This window comes from Prunus mume, linkage group LG4, assembly GCF_029339155.1.
Source record: "Prunus mume cultivar Tortuosa linkage group LG4, ASM2933915v1, whole genome shotgun sequence".
NCBI classification, from domain to species: domain Eukaryota; kingdom Viridiplantae; phylum Streptophyta; class Magnoliopsida; order Rosales; family Rosaceae; genus Prunus; species Prunus mume.
This window is the reverse complement of record NC_142701.1, coordinates 5642916-5665673: the sequence shown is the minus strand read 5'-3', so window position 1 is coordinate 5665673 and position 22758 is coordinate 5642916. Positions and strand designations below refer to the sequence as shown.

Here is a 22758-nt window from a genome sequence, read left to right as displayed (position 1 = left end):
TAATACCATCACAAGAACATCATCATCTTTAAAGGAGATCTTAAATGAATCATGAATCTATCCAACTACGAAGACAATTTTTATGGAACATGACTTCCACATCTCATGTCATCTCTCGGATATCAAGAACCTGGTGGCAAACGCCTTAGACAATATAGAATACTCAATCCCTAAAATATAATCCGGTAATGCTTTCTTAGTACTCTCAACACTTTATTACAAACCTTTTTTTTTTCTAGAAAATGGAAAAAATGAGAATATATTATAATTTTTTGTGGACTTTACATGAGTCCTGCATTTTAGACTAAAGTTCATTTTAGACTTTTAGTTCCAACCTATGCTTGCAAGCGAAACCATTTATGATTAAACTTTGGTTTTGGTTCCGTGTGTTGGATACGGTCCGATGGTCCATCTGTTGTTCATTTATTTCACCAAAATTGACCCCCAATCAATCAATTTAACCAGCAAACATCAATGGCCTAAAAGGAGAATTCCAAAATGACCAAACTATATGGGTGAACCACAATTTGGATTAGGACCCGAAATGGTCCAGTCCAAGACTTCAATAATGCATGCAACTTTGTCAAACGTGATCTAGAGGACTAATATTCTCCTATTTTGCATATTAGCGCAAGTATTTTTAAAAAAAATTATTAAAAATAGCCTCTCTCTCTTTCTTTCTTTTTTTTTCTTTTTCTCAACGTTTGATTAATTTGTTGAATTTTGTCAATATTGTAGTGTCTGACAACTCATACATTGACACGCATAGAACTTTTTTTCCTTTTCAAATTTGGTGGCCGTAAAGATTTTCTTTTGGGTTTAAGCAACAATCAGTATGTCTCTAAAAGTGTGTTTCATTACTTAGGTGATAAATAAAATGTGCAATCAAGAAGTTATCGAATGATACTAAAATACAGTCACATGATGCAACCAATTCACGTGTTATGACATGCTGTATGTAAGTGATTTTAGCATCCGGATGAGATAATAACTCTTTACTTACATGTCCTCACCTCACCCTTGCTTTGGAAAAAATACTAACCACCAACTGCTTAGTTTTAAGGAGTCGAGCCATTCTCAATATATTAATTGTGCTTCCAGTTGCTTAGCTTGGAGTGTCGTGCTATTAAAGTTGTCTTCGAAATAAGTCACACGTCATTTGGAACAAAAACAAATCAGCATACTTATTAAATTGGCTGCACTATAATTCCACAAGTTACTATCACAGGCTCACAGCAATGAAAAGTGGTTATTATTACAAGTGGTCCTTGTAGGACCTTAACGTGTTAGGCGGGGCTTCCCGGTATGAGGGAGGGTCCCCTATTTAGAGCACAAAAGACTAAATCCAAACTACTCTATATATACAGAGGATGTGATGAATAATATGGTCTATAATTCGATGTTTAGCATTTCTCGTATTTTTTAGGAGTTTTTTCTTTTATTCTCTAACTCTAGTACCTATGATATTAAAGGAGTTTCATCACATCATACTTCATAGTAAACACACGGGAAAAATACGAGTAAAGTATGTACGTGTGTTATTTAGTAAAATTTTAAAAAACTACGGTGAAAGATATGTACACACACGTATATAAAACACACGTGAACTTACTAACTAGGCATCAAAAGGAATGCCAAGCATTCTTCAATAGGAAGTTGGCATTAGAGAAGTGCTTTGATTTGGTTTGGTGATAATATTGAAAGGATGAAGAGGCTGATAGGTTGAGAGCTCGACACAATAGGGTTTATGGTATGGTGAGGGATGCTCATAAATTGAGTTGGGACCCAACAACAACAAACATCAAAGGAAGGACATCAGCAAATATGCACAGTACAAATCTGAAGGGCATATGTGACATTTTCCCACTGTTTATCTCATTTGAAAAAAGCTGTTGAATCAGCCTCCCAAAAATTTACCTCTAAAAAGTATTTCCCACTCTATCTTTCTTGGTAGGGAAACTGTTTCCCATTATTTTAGATTCAAACCCCACACAGTAAATAAAAGGAAAAAAAAACCCATCTAAAAGATTTCACAATGCCTGTCAGAAATTTAAAAATAAAATTGCAATCTGTCTCACATTCCATGTGAAACCCCTCCCTCACTCTCCCTCCCTCCCTCCCTCCCTCCCTCCTCTCTCTCTCTCACACATTATATAAGCAGCCATTTCAGACAACTTTTTCTTCACTCCTCCTGGTCCTTTTTATTTTTGCTTTCTCTTTGAAACCAATAGTTTGGAAACCCAAGGAAATGGGTTTCCTATTCAAAGCTCTGTTTTCAACTCTGTTTTTAACTCTGTTTTTGGTTTCCCACCAAACAAAAGCAGAGGATTTCAATTCCTTCAATAATAATAATAATGCTTCTGCTTCTTCAACTACTACTACTGCTGCTTCCAATTCAGTGCCCAGAAAGCTTGCAGGAAAATGCAACTGGTTCCGTGGTACGTGGGTCTACGACGCTTCCTCCAAGCCCCCCTACGATTCCTCCACCTGTCCTTTCTTAGATCCGCAGTTTGACTGCCAGAAGTACGGTCGCCGTGATTCTACTTACCTCAAGTACAGATGGCAGCCCTTCTCCTGTGCCTTGCCTAGGTACCTGCTTCTCATTCTTTTAGCCCTTCTTTTTTACAGACAAATCACTATTCGGCAGTGTGAGCTTCTTATTTATACATACGTGTCAAACTGTAATTTACAAACACGAGTTTAGAGGTATCAAACCGGCCGAGCCGGCACAAATTGAAATGGGTGCTCAAGAGAAACTTACCCTCTCTATGTTTTTTAAAATTTTGGTTTGCAGGTTTAATGGGTTGAAATTTTTGGAGAAATGGAGGGGGAAGAAGATTATGTTTGTAGGGGACTCACTCAGTTTCAACCAGTGGGTGTCTTTAACATGTATGCTTCATGCATGGGTGCCAAATTCCAGAACAACTCATTTTAGAAAAGATGGATTAGCTTCAGTCACATTCCAGGTGAGTGTGTTGAAATTATTAATTTTTTTTTTTTTGGTTTTGAAAAGAGATGGTATGATAATCATTGGATATAACAGTGCGTGCATGTTTTGTCCCTTTTAAGTCTGTAGCTTTTAAGAAAAGGTAATTAAGCTTTTCCATTCAAAATGATTTGAAATTTATTTTGCCCATTGGAACAAGAAAGAGAGATGCAAAATTTGAGCTAGTTTCAAGTATGAACGATTGCCATGCTTGTATGAACCTTGTGGAGAGTGTGAGAGCATTAAAAAGTGGAGCGTGATTGGTGCTTAGGCCTTTTCACTTTGCCGGTGGTATGTCAGAGGTTGTGTTCTATTTTATGTGGTAAATGAATTTTCTTTGCCGGTGGTATGCCAAAACAAAAATGACATAAATAAAAGATAGGAGTTAATCATTTTATTAGTCCTTGAATTTAGACTCGATTTGTATTTGAGTATCTCAATTTTCAAAATAGTTATCGAGGTCCTTTAACTTTTCTGTTAAATGCAGGGGCACAAATAGTATATTTGTATCAAAATTGATTACCAATATGAATAAAAATTTAACTCTCTCTCCCCTCTAGTCCCGATTGAGGGGAGTATACTCCCCTCGGGATACTTGATTTTTTTTTTTGGGGAGAGAGTTTTTTATTTAATTTTATTTTATTGTTATTTTAAAGATATGATTTTTAATTCATATTTTAATCAATTTTGTTTTAATATAAAAATACTATTTTGCCCCTGCATTTAATAGAAAAAGTTAACAAAATTGATGGTAGAACTATTTGTCCAAATGAAACTAAAATTAAAGGACCACTTTAACCATTTTGAAAATTGAGGTACTCAAATCTGCAAATCGAGTCAAAGTTTAAGGACTAATAAAACGATTAATAGGAACCCTAAATATACTCTTACTTTTACGACTTCATTTTTAACTTCAAATTTCTAGAAGCTTTACATTTCTTGATGGCCCATGGTTTTTTTGTTTGTTTTTGTTTTGTCAAACTATAGATTTGATTTATTGAAAAATCGAGACGGTTATGTCATCTATAATCTCTTTCGCTTTTCCTTCCTTTCTTTCTTTATGAGTGCCCTTTTGGGAAAAATGTATAATGAAAGTTTGAATCTAATAAAACTTCCCATTGCTTGAAAAGTCCTATTTTACATTGAACTGTAGTTTGGAACAATCAATTATGATGCCTTAATTGAGAGTTCGTTATAATCAGTCCATTGCATGCTTCTCTAAAATTGAGATGTATCAAAATGGAAGTGAATATATGGGGGATGTTTTATGTTGTTTACGTAAAGAATCCACTAGTATAGTAGTTTGGAGTATTTATTCCCTCAGACAAGTCTTGAATTCGAGTCTTAGTATCAATGGCAAAGGACCCACTAGTGTGTGATTTTAATATATTATCATCTTTCTCAATAAGAAAGATTTAAAAAAAAAAAATTGAGATATGTTTTAGTTAGCACTCAAATCCAGCTATACAAAACGACAACACATCATAGGACGGCCCAGCTATCACTCGTTTATCTTGGACTTATGTATGTGTTGAACAAAAGAAGAACTTATACATCTGTACTTTTATTGCTACATCTTTAATCGTATTTGTTAGTGTATTTATCTTTTTGTTTTTTTGGGTTTTGGAGAGGAAGGATAATGATCTTTTTCTTTTGGCATTCTTTTTTCCTTTTTTCTTCTTTTGGAATAAAAGTTTTTGGGTGGGCTAGGCGTAAACCCCTATTTTTTTTTTCTTCTTAAAATAATTAAATAAAAGAAATAAGTCCAAAGTTGGACCACCCTCAAAGTTATGAGAGGCCAATCTTTCTTCATGTTTTTTGACCTTTCCCATAGTTAGAGAAGAGAATCAATTCCTTAATTCAAACTTAGTTTGATCAGGAAATCAAATAATTATTAGCGTTAATTTCTGTACATGTGATCGGGAGTTTGAATTCTGTACATTTAGTTATTAAATTGATAAGAATATAACTTTTTAGTCTTAATGAAAAGTATATATATATTTTTCGTTGAATGAGAGAAAAAAAAATTGAAAGCATCATTCTTATTTTTATTTATTTATTTATTAATTTCCTTGGACAGGATTATGGAGTTCAAATACTACTATATCGCACAACATACTTGGTGGATCTTGTCAACGAGAAGGTAGGCCGAGTGTTGAAGCTGGACTCAATTAGGAGCGGCAACGCATGGAGAGGCATGGACCTGCTGATCTTCGACACGTGGCACTGGTGGACCCACACAGGAAGAGCACAGCCGTACGTTTACACTCCCATTTTCATGGCATTCACATGGTCTGTTTTTTGTCCATATCCACCAAAATTAACGTGTCGTCTTCCACGTTTGCAGATGGGACTATCTGGAAGAGAGGGGCAAATTGTACAAAGATATGAACCGTCTGGTAGCGTTTTATAAAGGACTTACAACTTGGTCTAGATGGGTCAACCGATATGTTGATGCTTCCAAAACCAAGGTCTTCTTCCAAGGGATTTCTCCAACCCACTATGAGTGAGTAATCTCATCTTCAACCTTCATTATGTTCTATTTTATTTATTTATTATATATATTTAATATGTTATGTTACTTAACCGTGATCGTTTATGAACTTATACTTGAATTTCATTTTTATCATTCAATTTTTGGACGTGTTCCAATTTAGACATTCGGTAACATTTTTGGTTGGTTTTTAGAGAATAATTGTATCCAAATTGATGGTTTTATCCTGAAATAAACGGAATTTAACGGGAAGAATAAATTGGAACACGTTCTAAGAGTCGGAGGACCAAATTGACACAAAAACCTATATATGTATATAGTTTTTACTTTGTTAGAGGAAGTTCTTAGTTTGAATTTTATAAACGACTATTATTGAATAAAAAAAACCGAATATTTTCACCTAATCAATGTTTCTCATTGCCAAAAATCATACTTTGTTTTTACGATTGTCATGCTTAAATGAATTTATTAGTGAAATCCTATTATCTTATATAGTTACTTTTAGCTCTTCCTATGTGCTATCTAATCTCTTATATTTTGATTTGCGAAAGCAAACACTAACAAAGTGCAATCAATCTTACATAAGTGATGGTTGTTTATATGAAATTAGGGGCAGGGATTGGAACCAACCAACAAGATCATGCTCAAGTGAAACACAACCATTCTTTGGAGCAAAGTACCCAGCAGGCATTCCCTTGTCTTGGGTTGTAGTCAACAAAGTGTTGGCTAGGATTAAGAAACCAGTCTATCTTCTTGACATTACATTTCTCTCACAAATGCGTAAAGATGCTCACCCATCTAGGTATAGTGGCGGCCACGGGGGAACAGATTGCAGCCATTGGTGTCTTCCTGGCCTCCCCGATACTTGGAACGACCTCCTATATGCAGCTCTATTTGGTTGAAGGAAATAAAAAATAAAAAATTCACAAGCATTGATTAATGTTGTATTTAACGGAATTAGGTGCATTAATTCTTGAAAGAAACTCTCATTGTTTCAGGAAGTAGGGCATTTTATTACTTGTGCATTTGAGCAATAAAAGGGTTCGTGATTCAATTGTATATTTACATTATTTGGCAGTCAGATTGATTGATCCCTAGAATTGTAGAAAACTGCCCTTTAAATTATAGAACATTTTTTTTTGGGTGATTTAACTCGATCTCCCAGCCGTAGTAGAGCCATAAATTTTTCGAGGTAAGGAGATGCAGCTGCACTTCTTTACACCTCTGTGGCTCTGCCACTGCACACAGTCGATGTGCAACTTTCTAAACCAATCATAATAGTTATTGGCATTTTGTTTGTTTTTTTTTTTGGGTCAATAACTATTTTTATTTTTATTTTTTTGGTCTTAAATAACTATTGGCTTTTACCAATCATTTAGAGCTAAAAATAGGTTGGGCCAGCTCTACTTTTGCTTTATCAAGGACTGTCTAATAACCATTTTCTTGAACCAGATATTAGCACGACATGGGCTCGCAATCTGTGCACGTGCCCATAAGAGCTATTCTCATACATTTTCTTTTATTTTTACTATTATTTACTATTTACTCAACATTTTATTATCTTTCAAGTTCTATTTTTATTTCTTTTCTTTATGACTTTTTCTATCTAAAGCGGAGGGGTGTGGAGCACTATGGAAGATGTTTTCTTGTCTGAGTCTTGGCTCCAAGTTAGTCATTGTCCCATATCAGGCAATGAGATGAAATTTTGTCATAAGTGGAAAAAATTCATGCCGAATTTATTGAAAGAATTCCAGGGTCGACTCGTACGGAAATGATATTGTCTAGTAGGTGGAAAATTCTCAATAAAGAGTTGGTAAAATGGAGAGATGTCTTGGCAAAAGCGATGGACAACCATAAAAGCGGGGAAAATCTTAGTAATGAGGTAAGTATTTTGTAATTTTCGTTTTATTAAGTTTAATGTCCTAATATATATAATGTTTCTTGCATTTTTAATATTTTGTTAATATTTCTTGCATTTTAAATATTTTGTTAATATGTCTTGTGTAACAACCCGATCCTAAATTATTAGTTAATTATTAATTTATTCTAATAAAGGACTATTATACCCATATAATATTTTAAATGGTTTAAAAGTTACCTTTTTATTCGGGAAGGAATTTGGGGATTTCAATTGTACCGTTACGTAGAGCATGTCGAAACGATTCCGTAGACACGTAGTGGACTCAAATCGGAGTTGTAACAAAGAAATGGTGATCAAAAGAAGTTCAGTGGCATAACCGTAAATATTTCGAAGTTTAGTTAATTTAAAACACAGAATTTCTGCATTTCGGGGGGGCTCGATCAGACAACTTCCGGAGGTGATTTCTCTCAACTCAGACCACCAATTCAAGCAAGACCAGTCCCGTTAGAACCACTACACTTCCCTCTTCTAGCCCCAGTTCTTTGTCTCCCCGATCCACAGCCGTAGTCGCCGGAAACAGCCAAGAAACAGGGGGTGTTGGACAGTTTTTCATAAACTTTCGCCGGCTCGTTCTCCGTCATCCGGCCACCATTTTCGGTGATCCAGGTATGAAAACTCATCTATTTCTCGATCCCTAGCTGCCGGTTGGGTAGGATTTCAGAAATTTCTAGCGTAGTTAACTCGATCTTGGATCCAAAGTTTGGCCGGATTTCGGGTTGAGATTCCGGCCACTTCCGGCCAGTTTTTGGGGTAGGTCCAAGAACAAAAGTGGCTCCAATTAGGGTGTTACACCTAGGGTAGGAGTTTTGAGCCGTGATTTGGAGATTTTTCGGCGAAGCGGTATCGCTTTAGGCACCACGTGCTGTCGGCGTGTGTGGCGGCGTGTGAGCGGCAGGGTGGGGACCACAATCAGTCCTAGAATAATCCCTTAGTCCTCACGAGTGCGTAGGATTTCGCGGACCTTAATTCGGATAACGTTTGAACCCCGAACGGATCTCGCCAGTGTGTGATTTCCGGATTCAAGATGTTTGACCCGTTGGATCGTAGTCGTGTTCAGGTATGTTGACTCAGGTAATTCCAGCATTGTATAATAGTTGATGGATCGTAAAACGGAGTTCCATATATTTTAGAAATGTCAGCCCTAGAGCTAGGTTTACATTAAACAAGTCCAGATCGAAAGGAGTTATCTAAATCTGTTATGGGATGAGCAGATAGTTAGTTATAGGTTGCGGCCGGATAGAAGCAGATTCCGAGGCTTGCCACTTGCGATCGGAACAGAGGAAAGAATTACGTGTGGCTTGATTCCTTAGTAAAGTACGTAAGCCTACGATTATAAGGTGCGATCACGAGTGAGCCTTTGAGTGTGTGTTATTGTTTTTAGGGCATTTTGGTCATTTGTGACCCACACCCACCAAGTGTCGATTATAAACAGGTTAGGCCAGATTCCAAAGTGGAATTTGGGTTAGGTCCTTTCATCTTGTATTTTCAATATTTTGTTATTATTTCTTGCATAAATAATATTTTGTTAATATTTGTTGTATATCTAATATATTTGTAAGGTTGATTGCATTTCTATTATTTTTTTTTAATGTTACTTGCATATCCAATATATTTTAAATATTTCTTGGATTTTCATTATATATTTTTTATTAATAGATGATTCAAGCACATATGTGGTTTGGTGCAATTGGGTAAGGCAAAAAAGTTTTCAACCATCATGAATGTTGGGAGGCGGTGAAAAATTGCAAACGCTTCAAAATTAATCCCACGGGTCCCGCTGTTATGTTAAACGAGACGCCACTCCATGATTTAACGACATCGGATTCATCTCTCGATTCCCCTATGAGTCAAGACTCACCTATTGAAAAGGAGCCGAGACCTATTGGCCGAAAGGTGAAGGCAAAGAAATTGGGTAATTGAGCAGTAATACATCAAAAATTTTGGAGGAAATTGCAAAGCAGGTGCCATAATAATTGAAATGGAGCAGAAACGCCAAGAGAACGAAATGGCAATTCGAGCAGAATATGCAAAAGAAAGGGAGTATTTGCGCAAAAAAGAGATGGACAAGACGGATCGGGAAACCATGGCGATGGATACAAGCCATATGTCCCCTGAAACAAAACAATTTTGGAAGCTAGAACGAAGGGATGTTATGAGAAGAAGACTTTTCCGTGACGATGGACCTAGCAACACGAATTGGTTAAATGATCAAAACCATTAAATTAGTTGGCATACCTTTTATTTATTTGTATTTTCATGATTTGTATTTTTTTTTTGGTCTAATTCATGTATTTTATTTGTTGGCTAGATAAAATGTCACGTTGTTTGATTTGATTGGATGAACATCTTATTTGAAATTTGAAATTTATCTGAAATTTGAAATTTGAAATTTATCTGAAATTTGAATTTTATAATTCATTCAAAATTTGAACCCAAATTTATCTGAAATTTGAATTTTGAAATTCATCCTAAATTTGAACCCAAATTTATCATTTTGAATTTTGAAATTCATTCGAAATTTGAACTAAAAAATTTATCTAAAATTTGAATTTTGAAATTCATTGAAATTTGAACCCAAAAATCTTATCCGATTATGAATAGTTTTGACACGTAGGAAATCGAAAATCTTATCCGAAAATATTATTCAAATTAATTATTGAGGTAAAAAAATTTGTGAAAAAAACAAAAAAGTGAATAGTAATTGCCCTTTGCCATGGCAACGGGTGGGAAACACAATACTATTTGCAAGAGCAACCACTATTCGTGAATAGTGGTGTCCTACTTGCCATGACAAGGACAAATGGAGTGAGTTGCTCTAAATATGCTAGTGTGGAGACATGTTGACTTCATGATTTGTAGATAATTGCATTTTATCCTCTCAGGTTCGACATCAATTGCAAATTTAGATATCTTGCTTAAAAATTTGCAATGTAACGTTGGTAGTGCAATGTTAGACCCTCATAGTTTCACCGTTAAATAACGGCGCAGTCGATGAATTCCCAATCCTTACACCACGTGACCAAACTTATGACCAAATATCCATAAGGGACCGATTTAGCCACTCTTCATATATAAATTAAAAAATGAAAAAATTACAAGAGTTTATAATTCAAGTGATTAACAACAGTCATCTATGCATGTAATATCATGTGTTTGAATTCCCTTTATTCAAGAGCGAAACTGTGTATAGGCGGCCTGGGCCCAATGCAGCTTTGGGGCTGACTAAATTCTGCCCATATATAGAGCTATAGGCTTTTATCATATTTAGCCCATCAAAACCAGCTGGAAAACATTTTGACCCACAACCCATAACAAAACATTTGATCAATGGCTCCTCGACAAAATATTTTTGCAATCAAACGTTGTTTGAACCCATAAATCAGCGTTCTTTATTGGTAATCATCTTATTCACGAAGCCAATGCGGAGTATCTCTGAGTCTCAAGTCGAACTAGACATGCCATGTGTTTTGCACAACCGAAGAAGTCGACCTCCGTGGCACCAAAAGACTTCGCCACGTGTCCCTGCATGTACGGACAAACCAATGTGCGATAATGCTAATCTAAAACAATTGACGTGTGAGCTCCTGGTCGAACATGATATCTGACTCTTCCCCAGAACCCACCACGTGGCATTGCTCCACCCAACACGTCCTTCTCCATGCATAGACGTCCTTACCACCTCCTCGGGCACCGCCATGGCTTCATGTTTTTAACACCAATCTCGAACCACCCTTTCTCATCAGTTCTCAAACCCAGAAAAAAGCAAAACAAAACTCAAAACCAAAACCAGCAATATTAAACAGCTTTCAATATTTTCGAGAGAAAAAAAAGAGAGAGGAAATGGCTTCTGAGCAGCAAATGAGAAGGGAAAATACCACCTCAGAGAGGGAGGTGGAGATTGAGAAAGACAAGGTGCCGAAGATCACGACCCACTTTGAGGCTCTGAGAGGGGCGGAAGGCAAAGACACTTCTCTGGACAGCAGCAAGCAGTCGCAGCAGCAGCATGAGGATAAAAAGCGGAGTGGAAGCACAGCGGGTGATGTGGGCATGGGAAAAGCAAAAGAGGCTCATGAGCTCGAGTCTCTCAAGGATCAAGTAGAGAAGGACAAGGATAAGGAGACAGAAGCGCGGGCTGATCAAGGGAGGACGGCGAACATGGTGGAGGATAAAGAGGCCTTGGCTAAAAGAGAGAGCGAAGGCCGAGCTCAAGGTCAAGGAGGAGGCGAAGGTGGGAAATTTGAAGAGCACCACCAAGGGCAAGGTCAAAGTGAAGGTCAAGGCCAAGGTGGAGCGCGTCCTCAAACTCATACGAAGGTTGAAGAGCACCAACGACAAGCCGGGGCTCAAGGCCAAGGCGGTGGTCAGGTTGGAGAGCACCAACGACAAGCCGGGGCTCAAGGACAAGGAGGTGGTGGTCAATATCATGCGAAGGTTGAAGAGCACCAAGGACAAGGCGGAGGTCGTCAATCTCTTGGGCAAGCTGGAGGTGAAGGAAAAGGCGGAGCTCAATCTGTTGGTAAGTTTGAAGTGAGTGGTGAGGAAGAGAAGGGTTCGGCCAATAAAGGCCGAGAAAGTACTGAAGTTGATAAACAATCTAGATGCACACAGATAGGCCAGGGTATAGAGAAAATGACCCTCGATGAAGAGAAGAGTTCTAAAGGAGGCAGAGAAAGTGAGATGAAAAGCGGGGAAGAAAAGGAAGGAAGAAGCACAAACATGACGGGCAGAGGAGATCAGGGTGGAGAGAAAATGGATGGTGGGGAAGAGAAAGGCTCTAAAGGCAGAGAAGAAAAGGAGGGTCGTCAGCAGCAAAACAAAGAACAGCAACCATCTTTGGAAGAAATCTCAAAGTGTAGAGCAGCAGCACAGCAGAATTCCATGGAGGCAATAAGAGCCGCAGAGGAGCGTTATGCCCAGGCTAAAGAATCGGCGAGGCAAGGGATTGGCAGCGCAACCGAGTTTGTCTCAGAGAAAGGTGAGCAAACCAAGGAGACACTGGTCCAAGGAGTACAAACTGCAAAAGAAACTCTTAGCAGCGCAGGCAAGACGGTCGTGGAGAAAACAGCCCCAGTAGCAGAGAACGCGAAAGATGTGGCGGTGTCAGCGGGACAGACCACTCTGCATTACGTGGGAGAAGGGGCGGCGAAGGCCAAGGACGTGACGTTGGAGGGCGGGAAGACTGCGGGGGCATATGCCGGTGACGTGGCGGTGGGTTTGAAGGACAAGGCGACTGTGGCTGGCTGGAGTGCCGCGCATTACACGACAGAGGCGGCAGTGGAGGGGACCAAGTTGGCTGCTAGAACTGTGAAAGGGGCGGCGGAGTATGCGGGTCATACAGCTGTGGATATTGTTTCCAAGCCCTTGATTATGGCTAAAGATGCTGCGGCGGTGGCGGGTGAGAAGGCAGGGGAGTACACTGCTAGGAAGAGAGAGGAGGCACAGAGAGAACTGGAGGCCAGGTCAGCTGAGCAAAATAAGTCACAGGTATGGAACAGTACAAATTACATATTGCTTTTATTTTTTTAAAATTCCATCTCACATCTTATATGTGCATCATTTTAATTGAGCCTTGTGAATTTATACATTAGCTGCACATATGTGTTAGAAACACCTATGTTCTGTAGAAATGTATCAGATGAGTACGTTGTGTTTTAATCAATGTTTGGTTTTACTTAAGGGGGGTCAGACTCAACAAGGAAGAGAAAAAGAGGGATCCAAAGGGGGCCAAGGAGAGACTGGTCAGGAATGGCAGAGTCAAGTTCTGGGCACCATGAGAGGTGAGGACATCGGTCAAAAGGGAACGCAGAGCGAAGGTGGTGATCAGCAAAGAAGAGAGGAGAGGACTTATGAGGAAGGCGGTGACAAAGCCAGTAGTGAGGAATACAGGAGTGGCATGGATACCTCTCAAGTGGCCGGTGGCGGTGCCGGCATGGGGGTGGTGCTGGGAGCAATCGGGGAGACTCTGGTTGAGATCGCGCAGACGACGAAAGACATGGTGATCGGGCAAGAGGAGGAGAAGAGTGGTAAGCAAGGGGAGTGGAATTCATCAACTGATCAACAAGGCAAGCAAGGGCTGGGCAAGATGAAGTGAAGCATAAATCAAAGAGTTAATATAGGAATTTCTCAGTCGTTAGTTTTGACTGAGATTTGTGGTACTTGTAATTTGTGTTTATAATTTTGGTTTGGATGTTAAGTTTGTTTTGTGTTGAATAAATTTGAATATGCATTCTGTATTAAAAACTCGTCGCTGCACTTGCTCTGATGAGAGGTCTAGTTTTTGCGTCTCTGGACCAACTTTTCTTAACCTAGACCAACTTTATATAAAATAAAAATAAAAATCGGGACGAGATTACCCTTGTTGTAAGTTTGAAAGCAAATGTCTCCCATTGGAGGAAACAACAAAAGGTTCTACATGTTTTATATGTATAACTCGATGCTAAATTAATCTTTAATTATTAAAATTTTCAAGTAAAAAACGATTTTAATCAGAGAATATTTTAATGAGTTTAAAATTGACTTCTTGTTTGGAAAAGAATTTGGGAATTTGAGCTGCACTGTTGCGTAGAGTTAGATGATATGAATTCATAAACAGGTGGCATATTCAGAGCTAGATGATATGAATTCATAAACAGGTGGCATATTCAAATCGGAGTTTTAACGAAGAAGTTATGATTTACGGAAGAAGAAGTTATGATTTACGAAAGGGTAGTAGAGCTAGATGATATGAATTCATAAACAGGTGGCATATTCAAATCGGAGTTTTAACGAAGAAGTTATGATTTACGGAAGAATAGTAGCACAATCGTAATTTTTGCAAAGTCAGATTTTTTTAATAGAAAAACTGGCAGCTCTCTCTCTCCTACTTCACGACACTCTCTCTCCTCTGTTTCTCTCTCCCTGCGACGGCGGAGTTTCTGACAGCGATTCCTTCGCCGTCAAGTCGAATCCGGTGACGCAATCACCACCAAAATATTCGTCTCTCTTCCCTCTTCAAAACCCAGTACATCTTGGAGATCAAAACCATAAATTTAGGGCTCAATTATAGACAAAACCGAAGCCCTGTTTTCCAGCTGCTGTACCGGAAGTTTCAAACTTCATTCCGGCCAACTCCGGCCATTACAAGCCACGATATCAGCATAAAACACTCCTCTACCTCTCTTCTATGTTTTCCCTCGAAGATTCGACTCTATTCCACGCCGGATGGCTCGATTTAAAGAAGAAAAGTATCTAGGTTTTCCAGCGAAAGAACCAGCTGTTCGAGGGCTTTAGCGGCCAATTCGATCTTCGATGCACGTACATAAATCACTCCTCTTGAAGTGTTGATTATGTTGGCATGCGTGACGGGTGGAAATTTTAAGTTTCGTCGTCGCCAAAACACGAATTGCATCAATTCCAAAGGTCTCTTGAAAAAAAAGAGCATAAATAACTCAAAAGGATTAATGGTTTTGAGTAAAACATGTTGGAATGATCGAACTATGCTTCAATTTAATTTTGAAAAGAAATGCATGGATTATGCTTCTATTTATATGATATGTGTAGTACAGTTTGTCTTATTTGTAGTAGTTACCATGTTATAATAATTAGAAACTTTTATTAATTTCCTCTTCAGATGATAGCTAATTATATTTAATTGGTGTTTAAACTCTAAATCTTCTTCTTTGGATGTTACAATATTATGGGAAGACATTCACGATGGGGACAACGCCTGCTTACCATCAGGAGCAATAAACAAGGGAAGCAGCTGAAGAAGAGGTTTGATCTGCTACAACAACAAAAAACAAGTAATAACCTGTTGAAGACTCGTGCAGTTCTCTTTAGTCTTTGGTGAGAAAAGAAAAGGTGGCAGATTTTAACCAAGCCATTACAAAGAAAAAGAAAGATGTACAAGAATCTCATGCAGTTGAAGCGCTCATGTGAAGAGCTACTAAGGATGCATAAGATCCATCCGAGATATTCATCAAAGTGTCATGCTTGCCTCTCTCTACGATAACCCCATTTTTTACCACTGCGATCACATCAGCATTCTTGATTGTGGATAGTCTATGGGCAACCACCACTGTGGTCCGGTTTACCATCACTCCGTCTAATGCATCTTGAACCACTCTCTCAGATTCAGCATCGAGTGCACTTGTAGCTTCATCTAACAGTAATATCTTGGGGCTCTTGATTATAGCACGCGCAATGGCTATGCGTTGCTTCTGTCCCCCAGACAATTGCACTCCTCGTTCTCCTACTATGGTGTCAAACCCCTGCATAATGCATTCGGATTAATGTTGCAACAATCTATTACAAGTTATAACTAAGATCAGTTGACTTGTACCCAAAAACATTTATTATAATGCATTAATGTTCTAACCTGTCCTAAGCTACTTATGAACCTGTAGGCATTGGCCAACTCTGATGCAGCTATAATTTCGGCCTCAGTTGCATCTCCTTCTTTTCCAAATGCAATGTTGGCGCGGATGGTGTCGTTAAATAAAGCAGGTTCTTGGCTCACAAGCCCCATCTGTTGCCTTAACCATTTCAATTGGAATTTTCCAAGTTCAATTCCATCAAGTGTGATATGACCTGAATCCGGATCATAAAATCTTTGCAACAATGCTACTACTGAGGATTTTCCACTCCCGCTTTCTCCAACCAAGGCAACTGTCTGCAAAAGAGATTCACAAAAGAACCACCTATATGAAGACCTAAACTTCATCATCATGTCATCAAACTAAAATATTATAAGATAATAAATTTATTTAAAAAAGAAAACAGAATTGAAATCCAAATCAATGATGAAATGCTTACATTGCCACAATGAATAGTCAAACTTAGGTCTCGGAAAATCTGTATGTCTGGCCTAGATGGATATTTAAAGATTACACGGTGGAGCTCAATCTCTCCCTTTACGCTGTCCAATTTCACACCAGACTCGTCACTAGAGTCTATCTTTGACTTCCTGTCTATTATTGCAAATATGGAAGCAGCAGCATTCTTGGCTTTACTAAAATCAACAGCAAAGGAGCTGGACTGAGAAATTCCCATAGCTGCCATGGTTAAAGCATAAAAAACCTGCAGGCCAAATGCCCATCTTAAAACCATCTACATATGCTTTGGTCTTGTTTTAAAAACTATTCGATGAATGGAGGGAATACTTGGAAAACGTGTGGAAATGTTGTTTTTCCAGCCTCAACAAGTTTAGCTCCCGCATAGAAACAGGTTGCATAGACACAAAACAGAGAGAAGAAAGATATTCCAAATCCTATTCCACTGATCAAGCCTTGTCTTTTCGCTGCCTCCGTAGGGCCTTCACATTTCCTTCTGTATAGGTCCATTACCTTTTCTTCAGCACAGAAAGAAGCAACTGTTCTTATGCTCCCAACTGCATCATTTGCAACTTGGCTTGCTTCCTCATACATCATCTGCAACCATTTAATTAATACATCTTGATCGTTAGAAGAAAGAAGGGATTTGAATTTACAAATTGTGAAATGTTCTAATAATCCAGAATTGCCACTTGAAAATGTAAATGTGGACAAATTATAACCGTATTTAAATGAGAAAGCTTTTACTTTCAGGGAGCGCTAGATCATACCTTTGCATCTGCACTGAATCCTTTCATGAACTTTGCTTGAACATATCCGTTAATTCCGATCAGAGGAATCAATGCGAGTAAAATGAATGCCAGCTGCCAACATGCAGTAAAACCAATGAACAAACCTGCAGCTGCCATGGCAATGCTCTCAACTATCTGAGCTAGTGTGTCTCCTACTAGGGCCCGCACTAGAGTGGCATCTGCTGAGAGCCTGGCACCAATTGCACCACTTGAGTTCTCAGCCTCATCAAACCACCCAACCTCCATGTGAACCACTCTCTCAAAACAAATCAATCTAATACGTTCAATTAACTTACTACCAGCCACAGAAAAGAAGTATTCTCTTGCTGGGATCACCAATAATGATGCCGCACCAAGGGTCATAAACATAATTGCCCAAAACTCTGAATCTTTCTTTTGTTGACGAGGTGGTTCATAGAAAGTCTTTACTACCTTGGACAAAAGCAAACCAAAAATTGGAATCATAACACCACTGATGATTGCAGCTACAGTTCCAATAAGAAGCACTGGAATCTCGGGTTTATTGAGGGCAGCAAGACGGTGCATTGAGATCTTTGGAGGTTGCTCTAATCGCAGGGTAGGGGCTTCTGGATCTGACTGCAATGTGTTGTTCTCACGCTTGCTACCAACAGAGGAATTCCGACTTAAGGATCTTACTGACGCCATCCTTCGACTCAACGGTCTAAAACATTTGGTAGTAATTTCGGATTTGTCTTGAGCTTCTGTTGTTTGTTCTGATTCCTTGTTTACTTCTTGCAAGCGAATAAGTTGAGAGTATGCTCCTTCAGGATCCTTGATTAAGTCTGAGTGCGAGCCTGATCAGTTGACAAAAAGTTACTGTTAATTGATATATACAGAAAGTACTGATCAGAGCTAACAGCCTCTGTGTATATCTTTCCATTGTGAATATATACTGCTGTTTCTCTTCACCCTAGTAGATAAAAATATGCCAGATCCATATAATAATAATTAACTGCAGCAGCAGTGGACTTCCTGTTGCCTTTCACATTATTTATAAGCCATACGTCTGCGCTCTAAGTGCCAATCTCCAACTAGTCTTAAACAAAATGACAAAATGATTATCTTTTGCAGTAAATAAATTTTTAGTTGTAGCTTAGTTATTAATCTGTTTGGCTCTATTTACATCATCCTCTAAGGTAATTCTGCAGAAATAATTAATCTGTGTGCATAAAACAGCATAATTTAATTTGCTGCAATCTCCAAACAATGGATGGGAAAATAAAAAGAATGTGCTATGAATGGCCTTGTTAGATGGAATACCTCTTTCAACCATCTTTCCTTTCTGAATGATAGCAATTGTATCTGCGTTCCTCACCGTGCTCAAACGATGAGCTACAATAACACTAGTTCGGTTTACCATAATCCTATCCAATGCTTCTTGAACTATCCTTTCAGATTCTGCATCAAGTGCACTTGTAGCCTCATCCAGAAGTAAAATTCGTGGATCTTTCAAACTGCTCTTGCTATAGCAATTCTCTGCTTCTGCCCACCAGACAGCTGAGTTCCGTGCTCACCCACCATGGTGTCAAACCCCTGAACACGAAATATATATGCAATTCCAAAGTGAAGTAAGCCTATATTATGTTCTTATGATGATCATGCCTGTATATATATGACAGTTCAATCAAAATGAAGCTAGCTAGAGCAAATAAATTCGAACCTGGGGCAGTTTATCAATAAATTTAGCAGCATTTGCAAGTTGAGCTGCTGCTTCTATCTCTTCAAGAGTAGCACCATCTTTTCCATAGGCAATATTTTCCTTAATGTTGGATGCAAACAGTACAGGTTCCTGACTGACAAGACCAATTTTACTCCGAATCCATTTGAGCTGAAATTCTTTCAGGTTTATACCATCTATCAAAACTTCACCAGCTCTTGGATCATAAAACCGCTCTATCAGACTGATGACTGTTGACTTCCCACTTCCACTTTCTCCAACCAAAGCTGCGGTGGTGCCACTAGGGATATAAAGTGAGAACCCGTCGAATATTTGTTCATCTGGTCTGGCTGGATAACTGAAAAATACCTCTCTCAACTCTATATCTCCACGAATGTCATTCAATGTCTTTCCTTTTTCGTCATAGGCATCAATCTCTGGCCTCCTACTGATAGTCTCAAACATCTTAAATGCTGCAACTTGACCAGCGGCGAATGCACTTAAGCATGTTGATGCCTGCCCCAGAGACCTAACACATATCCCAAATAGTTCCAAAAGAAAGAAAATTATCAAATTATTAAGAAAAAAACAAATTAAAAAATAAAGGGAAGAAATTTGAAAGTCAAGAGTGGAGCTTACATGGATGCAGTCAAAACAGCAAGAATCACATTCAGCACATCACCCCCGGAATATCCTTTTTCCCTTATCATTCTTGAACCAAACCATACAGCCAAGGCATAAGAGAAGAACAAAACTAGCATAACGAAACCATGACCTATTCCAGCAGCCGAACCTTCATGAACACCTGATTTGTAAGCATCCACAAGATTTTTACTGTAACTTGTAATAGCTTTCTTCTCTCCAGTAAAGGATGCAACCTAGATATATGATATAGGAACCAATCAAATGAAAAACATCATCATATATATTCTTGGTTGGTCACATAAATAAATTAAAAGAAATTAATTATTCCAATAACTAGCTCCAAGGCAAATAAATGTACGTTATGTGACTACATACGGTTCTAATGGAGCCTATCGTCTGATCAAGAACGTTTGCTGCTTTTGCGTAAGCACTTTGTCCATGGGATGCCATCTTGGTTACAATGAAGGATATGGATGCACCAGCTGCCACAAGCAGAGGAACACAGGATAACATGACAAGGGTAAGAGGCCGCACTTTGACGAATGCTATTATAAACCCTGCAATGAAAGTTGAAAATAGCTGGACAAATTTCCCAACCTGCACCAACAAGTTGTTGTTACATTATCATAAGAAGAGTAACACATTTCAAGGTTTCTATTCTTCCATTCCATTTCCAGGTGATTTTTATTTTTATTTCTTGTACTAGTACACGTACCTTCTCACCCATGGCATTTTGTATGAGAACAGTGTCGCCGGACATTCTCCCGACGACCTCTCCGCCGTTTGTTTCCATATCAAAGAAAGCAATATCTTGTGTCAATATTGTTTTCAAATACAAAGCTCTTATCCTTGCAGCTTGTCTTTCCCCTGTTACCATCCAGCAACCGACCTCTGTTGAACAAAAAAAAACAGAGGCTTATCAATCAGTTCAAATGCTCAATTAATATATAGAAAAAAGGAATTTCTCCATGCATTGCATTATCAAAAACAAAAACTTATGATATGTACTTACGAAGAGTTGCAGCTACAGCTGCCCAGATAGCCAAATACACAAATTTTAGAGAGACCTGCAATTTTCCAAGATAAGTGATCATCAAGATGTTCAGCGAATCAATAGAGGAAGAGACCTGAGCTCCAGAAGTCATCAAGATTTTCTGGAACTTGAATATTTCACCTCATAAATTAAAACAGAAGTTGATAATGTAAATAAAACTAGATGTTTTTTTTTTCCAGTGGTGGAGATTAAAACTCAGGTTGTAACTTGTATGTAGACTTGTGAAACATAAGTTTACCTTGGAAACAACACTGAGTCCTATGTGTGTATTGTTTTGATTAGTTCCAAAAGAATCACTCATCTCCCCGACCAGTATCGTCATAATTGACATACATGAACCGTTCCCCACGGCACCAATCGTGCCGATGAGCATCAACATAACATCAGTCTTATCTGCAAACGAAAATAACTTTATAAATGCAACTTTGTCAGTTTTCTCGTCTCTTCCATAGCTGCTCTTGTTATCATCCCTGTTCATCATGCTAGACCTCCTTCTTCTTCTTCTTCTTATTGGTCTTGGTCTTGCTTTTTAATGTTGTATTATTATTTCCCACTTACCACCAGACTTTTGATGTCTCAGTATGTGGATATTGACATTTGTCGTTATCGAGTCAAGGTCAAGGATTTTATTTATTAGCAGATTTTGTATATCTCCATTCACTCAATGACAGCCGTATATACATAGTTATTTATTTATTATTTAAAATTTTGCGAACATATATATGTAATTTCCTTACAGCATCCACAATCATGCTCTCTATTTTTTAGTTAAATTTTAGCTAAAATTATATAAAAGTTATTTTAAGAGCTCTTTGTAAAATTTAAACTCCGATCATACTCTTTAGTTTAAGGAGTCATAAATGCTATAACTCTTTTTTAATTGGTCAATCTCTATTAAAAAATAGTTAAGATTAATTAAAGGTTTGAAATACTCATTAAATAAAGCAGCATTAAATTATAGGGAATCACTAAGAATTTTTTCTTTCTCCTCAGATTTAGGAGCTCCTAGAGATCTCCTTATTTTAGGAGGTGGATAGGGAGCATAGTTGGAGTTGTATTTTTATAATGAATAATGCTACTCTTACCACATTTGTATACTACATTTTTATATCATCTTATGTGGCAGCTGATGTGGACAGTCACATCAATTAAAATTATATAATATTTTCTTTTCTTTTATGATTTATTCCAGTATTTGTTTTTCTAATTGTCTTAATTAAAATACACTTCACTGATTTAATTAATGTGTCATATGATATAGACATGCCACATCATGTGGTATAGAAATGTAGGATAAAAATATGGTAAGTGTAGCATTTCCTCCCTAAAATTTGTCTAAGGATGTGGTTTGCAAAGCTCATTGTGGATGTTCTTTTAAATATTGTAATATACATCACACTAATTATTGTATATAGTACACTCTAATATTCACACTTCACAAATGGCTTTTATCGCAAATAGTCCATGAGATTAGCGAAATTATCACTAATTTTTTTTTTTTGGGTGATATTAATAGTCCTTAACGTTACTATTACACATCAAAATGGTCACATGCTCCCAGTCGTTAGAAACTCTATTAAGTTGTTGACTTGAAAGGCAAATGGGCTCCACATCTCCAATGACGCCGTGGTGGTGGAATTGTTGGTGAATTTTGGTTCTGTCTGTTTCTTACGCTTCTCTCTCTGATATGTGTTCTCTGGTCCAACTTTTTTCTCTGTTTTTGGTTCTGCATGTTCACACTTTTTGTCCTTATGCGACCAACACTTTACATATATATATATATATATATATATTATATTACATATAATGTAACCAACACATGTATTATATCATTATCATATTTCATGTTCCCCCCTCCCTCCCTCCCTCCCTCCCTCCCTTTCACGTGATGAGCAATTTGATTTAAAAAAAAAAAATTTGTGGTTAGGTGAATTAATAATATTATATTTAATATGTTGAATTTTATTTATATTCAGAAATATGAGTCATTCGGATAATAGTGCAAGTGCTAATGTTAATCCTACTGAGAATAATGAAATCGACTTCAATTTTTCTTTCTTTCTATAGTTTAAATTTGAATTTGGTTGATGAATTTGAATTTTTATGTTAATTAAAATTTGTTTTAAATTATATATATTGTTATTATTATATTTTAATATAAATTTTTAATTGTCGTATCCATGACGTATCCTAGTTTTTGAAGATTTGCCGTATCCCCACGCCATATCGTATCGTACGCCATATCCGTATTCATGTCCGTGCTTTTACTCTCCATCTCCTTCTCGATATTTTTCCACCCACCACCCCGATCCCCACTGCAACCATGCCACACTGCATCCCCAACCCCAACCCCTCACCCTCTCCCACTATTTTTCTCTC

At 37.9% G+C, this 22758-nt stretch overlaps 4 protein-coding genes and 2 long non-coding RNA genes across 7 annotated transcripts; 4 read left to right on the top strand and 2 right to left on the bottom strand.

The window, feature by feature from the left end:
* Window positions 1–2184: 2184 nt before the first annotated feature.
* Window positions 2185–6539, top strand: LOC103342628 (protein trichome birefringence-like 39). Its single transcript, XM_008246262.3, has 5 exons — window positions 2185–2589; window positions 2795–2966; window positions 5067–5242; window positions 5334–5492; window positions 6091–6539. Exons 1-5 carry the CDS (start codon window positions 2249–2251, stop codon window positions 6380–6382), a joined length of 1140 nt encoding a protein of 379 aa, XP_008244484.2. The 5' UTR covers window positions 2185–2248; the 3' UTR covers window positions 6383–6539.
* An 831-nt stretch (window positions 6540–7370) lies between these two features.
* LOC148917746 (uncharacterized) lies at window positions 7371–9801 on the top strand. Its single transcript, XR_016125769.1, has 2 exons — window positions 7371–8007; window positions 9058–9801. It is a non-coding gene; the product is annotated as an uncharacterized LOC148917746 (long non-coding RNA).
* Window positions 9802–10231: 430 nt separating this feature from the next.
* Window positions 10232–13645, top strand: LOC103342630 (uncharacterized). 2 transcript variants are annotated; one of them, XM_089049599.1, is made up of 3 exons: window positions 10232–11686; window positions 11756–12885; window positions 13079–13645. In XM_089049599.1, the coding sequence occupies exons 1-3, from the start codon at window positions 11242–11244 to the stop codon at window positions 13490–13492; spliced, it is 1989 nt and encodes a 662-aa protein (XP_088905725.1). In that variant the 5' UTR covers window positions 10232–11241; the 3' UTR covers window positions 13493–13645. The 2 variants fall into 2 exon arrangements, with proteins under 2 accessions (XP_088905725.1, XP_008244486.2); XM_008246264.2 differs by having other exon boundaries at window positions 10232–12885.
* Window positions 13646–14180: 535 nt separating this feature from the next.
* On the top strand, window positions 14181–15137 carry LOC148917745 (uncharacterized). The gene is made up of 2 exons (XR_016126290.1): window positions 14181–14799; window positions 15085–15137. It is a non-coding gene; the product is annotated as an uncharacterized LOC148917745 (long non-coding RNA).
* Window positions 15138–15173: 36 nt separating this feature from the next.
* Window positions 15174–18418, bottom strand: LOC103342631 (ABC transporter B family member 11-like). The gene is made up of 6 exons (XM_008246265.3): window positions 18284–18418; window positions 16982–17817; window positions 16542–16808; window positions 16195–16458; window positions 15758–16051; window positions 15174–15650 (listed from the first exon to the last, which is right to left on the bottom strand). Exons 1-6 carry the CDS (start codon window positions 18381–18383, stop codon window positions 15294–15296), a joined length of 2118 nt encoding a protein of 705 aa, XP_008244487.2. The 5' UTR covers window positions 18384–18418; the 3' UTR covers window positions 15174–15293.
* LOC148917744 (ABC transporter B family member 11-like) lies at window positions 18419–20912 on the bottom strand. Its single transcript, XM_089050939.1, has 7 exons — window positions 20618–20912; window positions 20338–20392; window positions 20041–20216; window positions 19701–19922; window positions 19320–19558; window positions 18684–19209; window positions 18419–18556 (listed from the first exon to the last, which is right to left on the bottom strand). The coding sequence occupies exons 1-7, from the start codon at window positions 20858–20860 to the stop codon at window positions 18473–18475; spliced, it is 1545 nt and encodes a 514-aa protein (XP_088907065.1). The 5' UTR covers window positions 20861–20912; the 3' UTR covers window positions 18419–18472.
* Window positions 20913–22758: the final 1846 nt, after the last annotated feature.

What these genes read in the sequence shown, in the direction of transcription:
- LOC103342628 (XM_008246262.3), top strand. Translation starts at nt 2,249, where the DNA reads ATGGGTTTCCTATTCAAAGCTCTGTTTTCAACTCTGTTTTTAACTCTG. An exon ending in CACACAGGAAGAGCACAGCC is followed by an intron (nt 5,243 to 5,333) that starts GTACGTTTACAC and finishes CCACGTTTGCAG; the next exon opens with ATGGGACTATCTGGAAGAGA. An exon ending in ATTTCTCCAACCCACTATGA is followed by an intron (nt 5,493 to 6,090) that starts GTGAGTAATCTC and finishes ATATGAAATTAG; the next exon opens with GGGCAGGGATTGGAACCAAC.
- LOC103342630 (XM_008246264.2), top strand. Translation starts at nt 11,242, where the DNA reads ATGGCTTCTGAGCAGCAAATGAGAAGGGAAAATACCACCTCAGAGAGG. An exon ending in CTGAGCAAAATAAGTCACAG is followed by an intron (nt 12,886 to 13,078) that starts GTATGGAACAGT and finishes GTTTTACTTAAG; the next exon opens with GGGGGTCAGACTCAACAAGG.
- LOC148917744 (XM_089050939.1), bottom strand. Translation starts at nt 20,860, where the DNA reads ATGATGAACAGGGATGATAACAAGAGCAGCTATGGAAGAGACGAGAAA. An exon ending in CGATAGGCTCCATTAGAACC is followed by an intron (nt 19,559 to 19,700) that starts GTATGTAGTCAC and finishes TCATATATCTAG; the next exon opens with GTTGCATCCTTTACTGGAGA. An exon ending in TTATTGATAAACTGCCCCAG is followed by an intron (nt 18,557 to 18,683) that starts GTTCGAATTTAT and finishes TTTCGTGTTCAG; the next exon opens with GGGTTTGACACCATGGTGGG.
- LOC103342631 (XM_008246265.3), bottom strand. Translation starts at nt 18,383, where the DNA reads ATGGTAAACCGAACTAGTGTTATTGTAGCTCATCGTTTGAGCACGGTG. An exon ending in TGACTATTCATTGTGGCAAT is followed by an intron (nt 16,052 to 16,194) that starts GTAAGCATTTCA and finishes TCTCTTTTGCAG; the next exon opens with ACAGTTGCCTTGGTTGGAGA. An exon ending in TCATAAGTAGCTTAGGACAG is followed by an intron (nt 15,651 to 15,757) that starts GTTAGAACATTA and finishes TGCATTATGCAG; the next exon opens with GGGTTTGACACCATAGTAGG.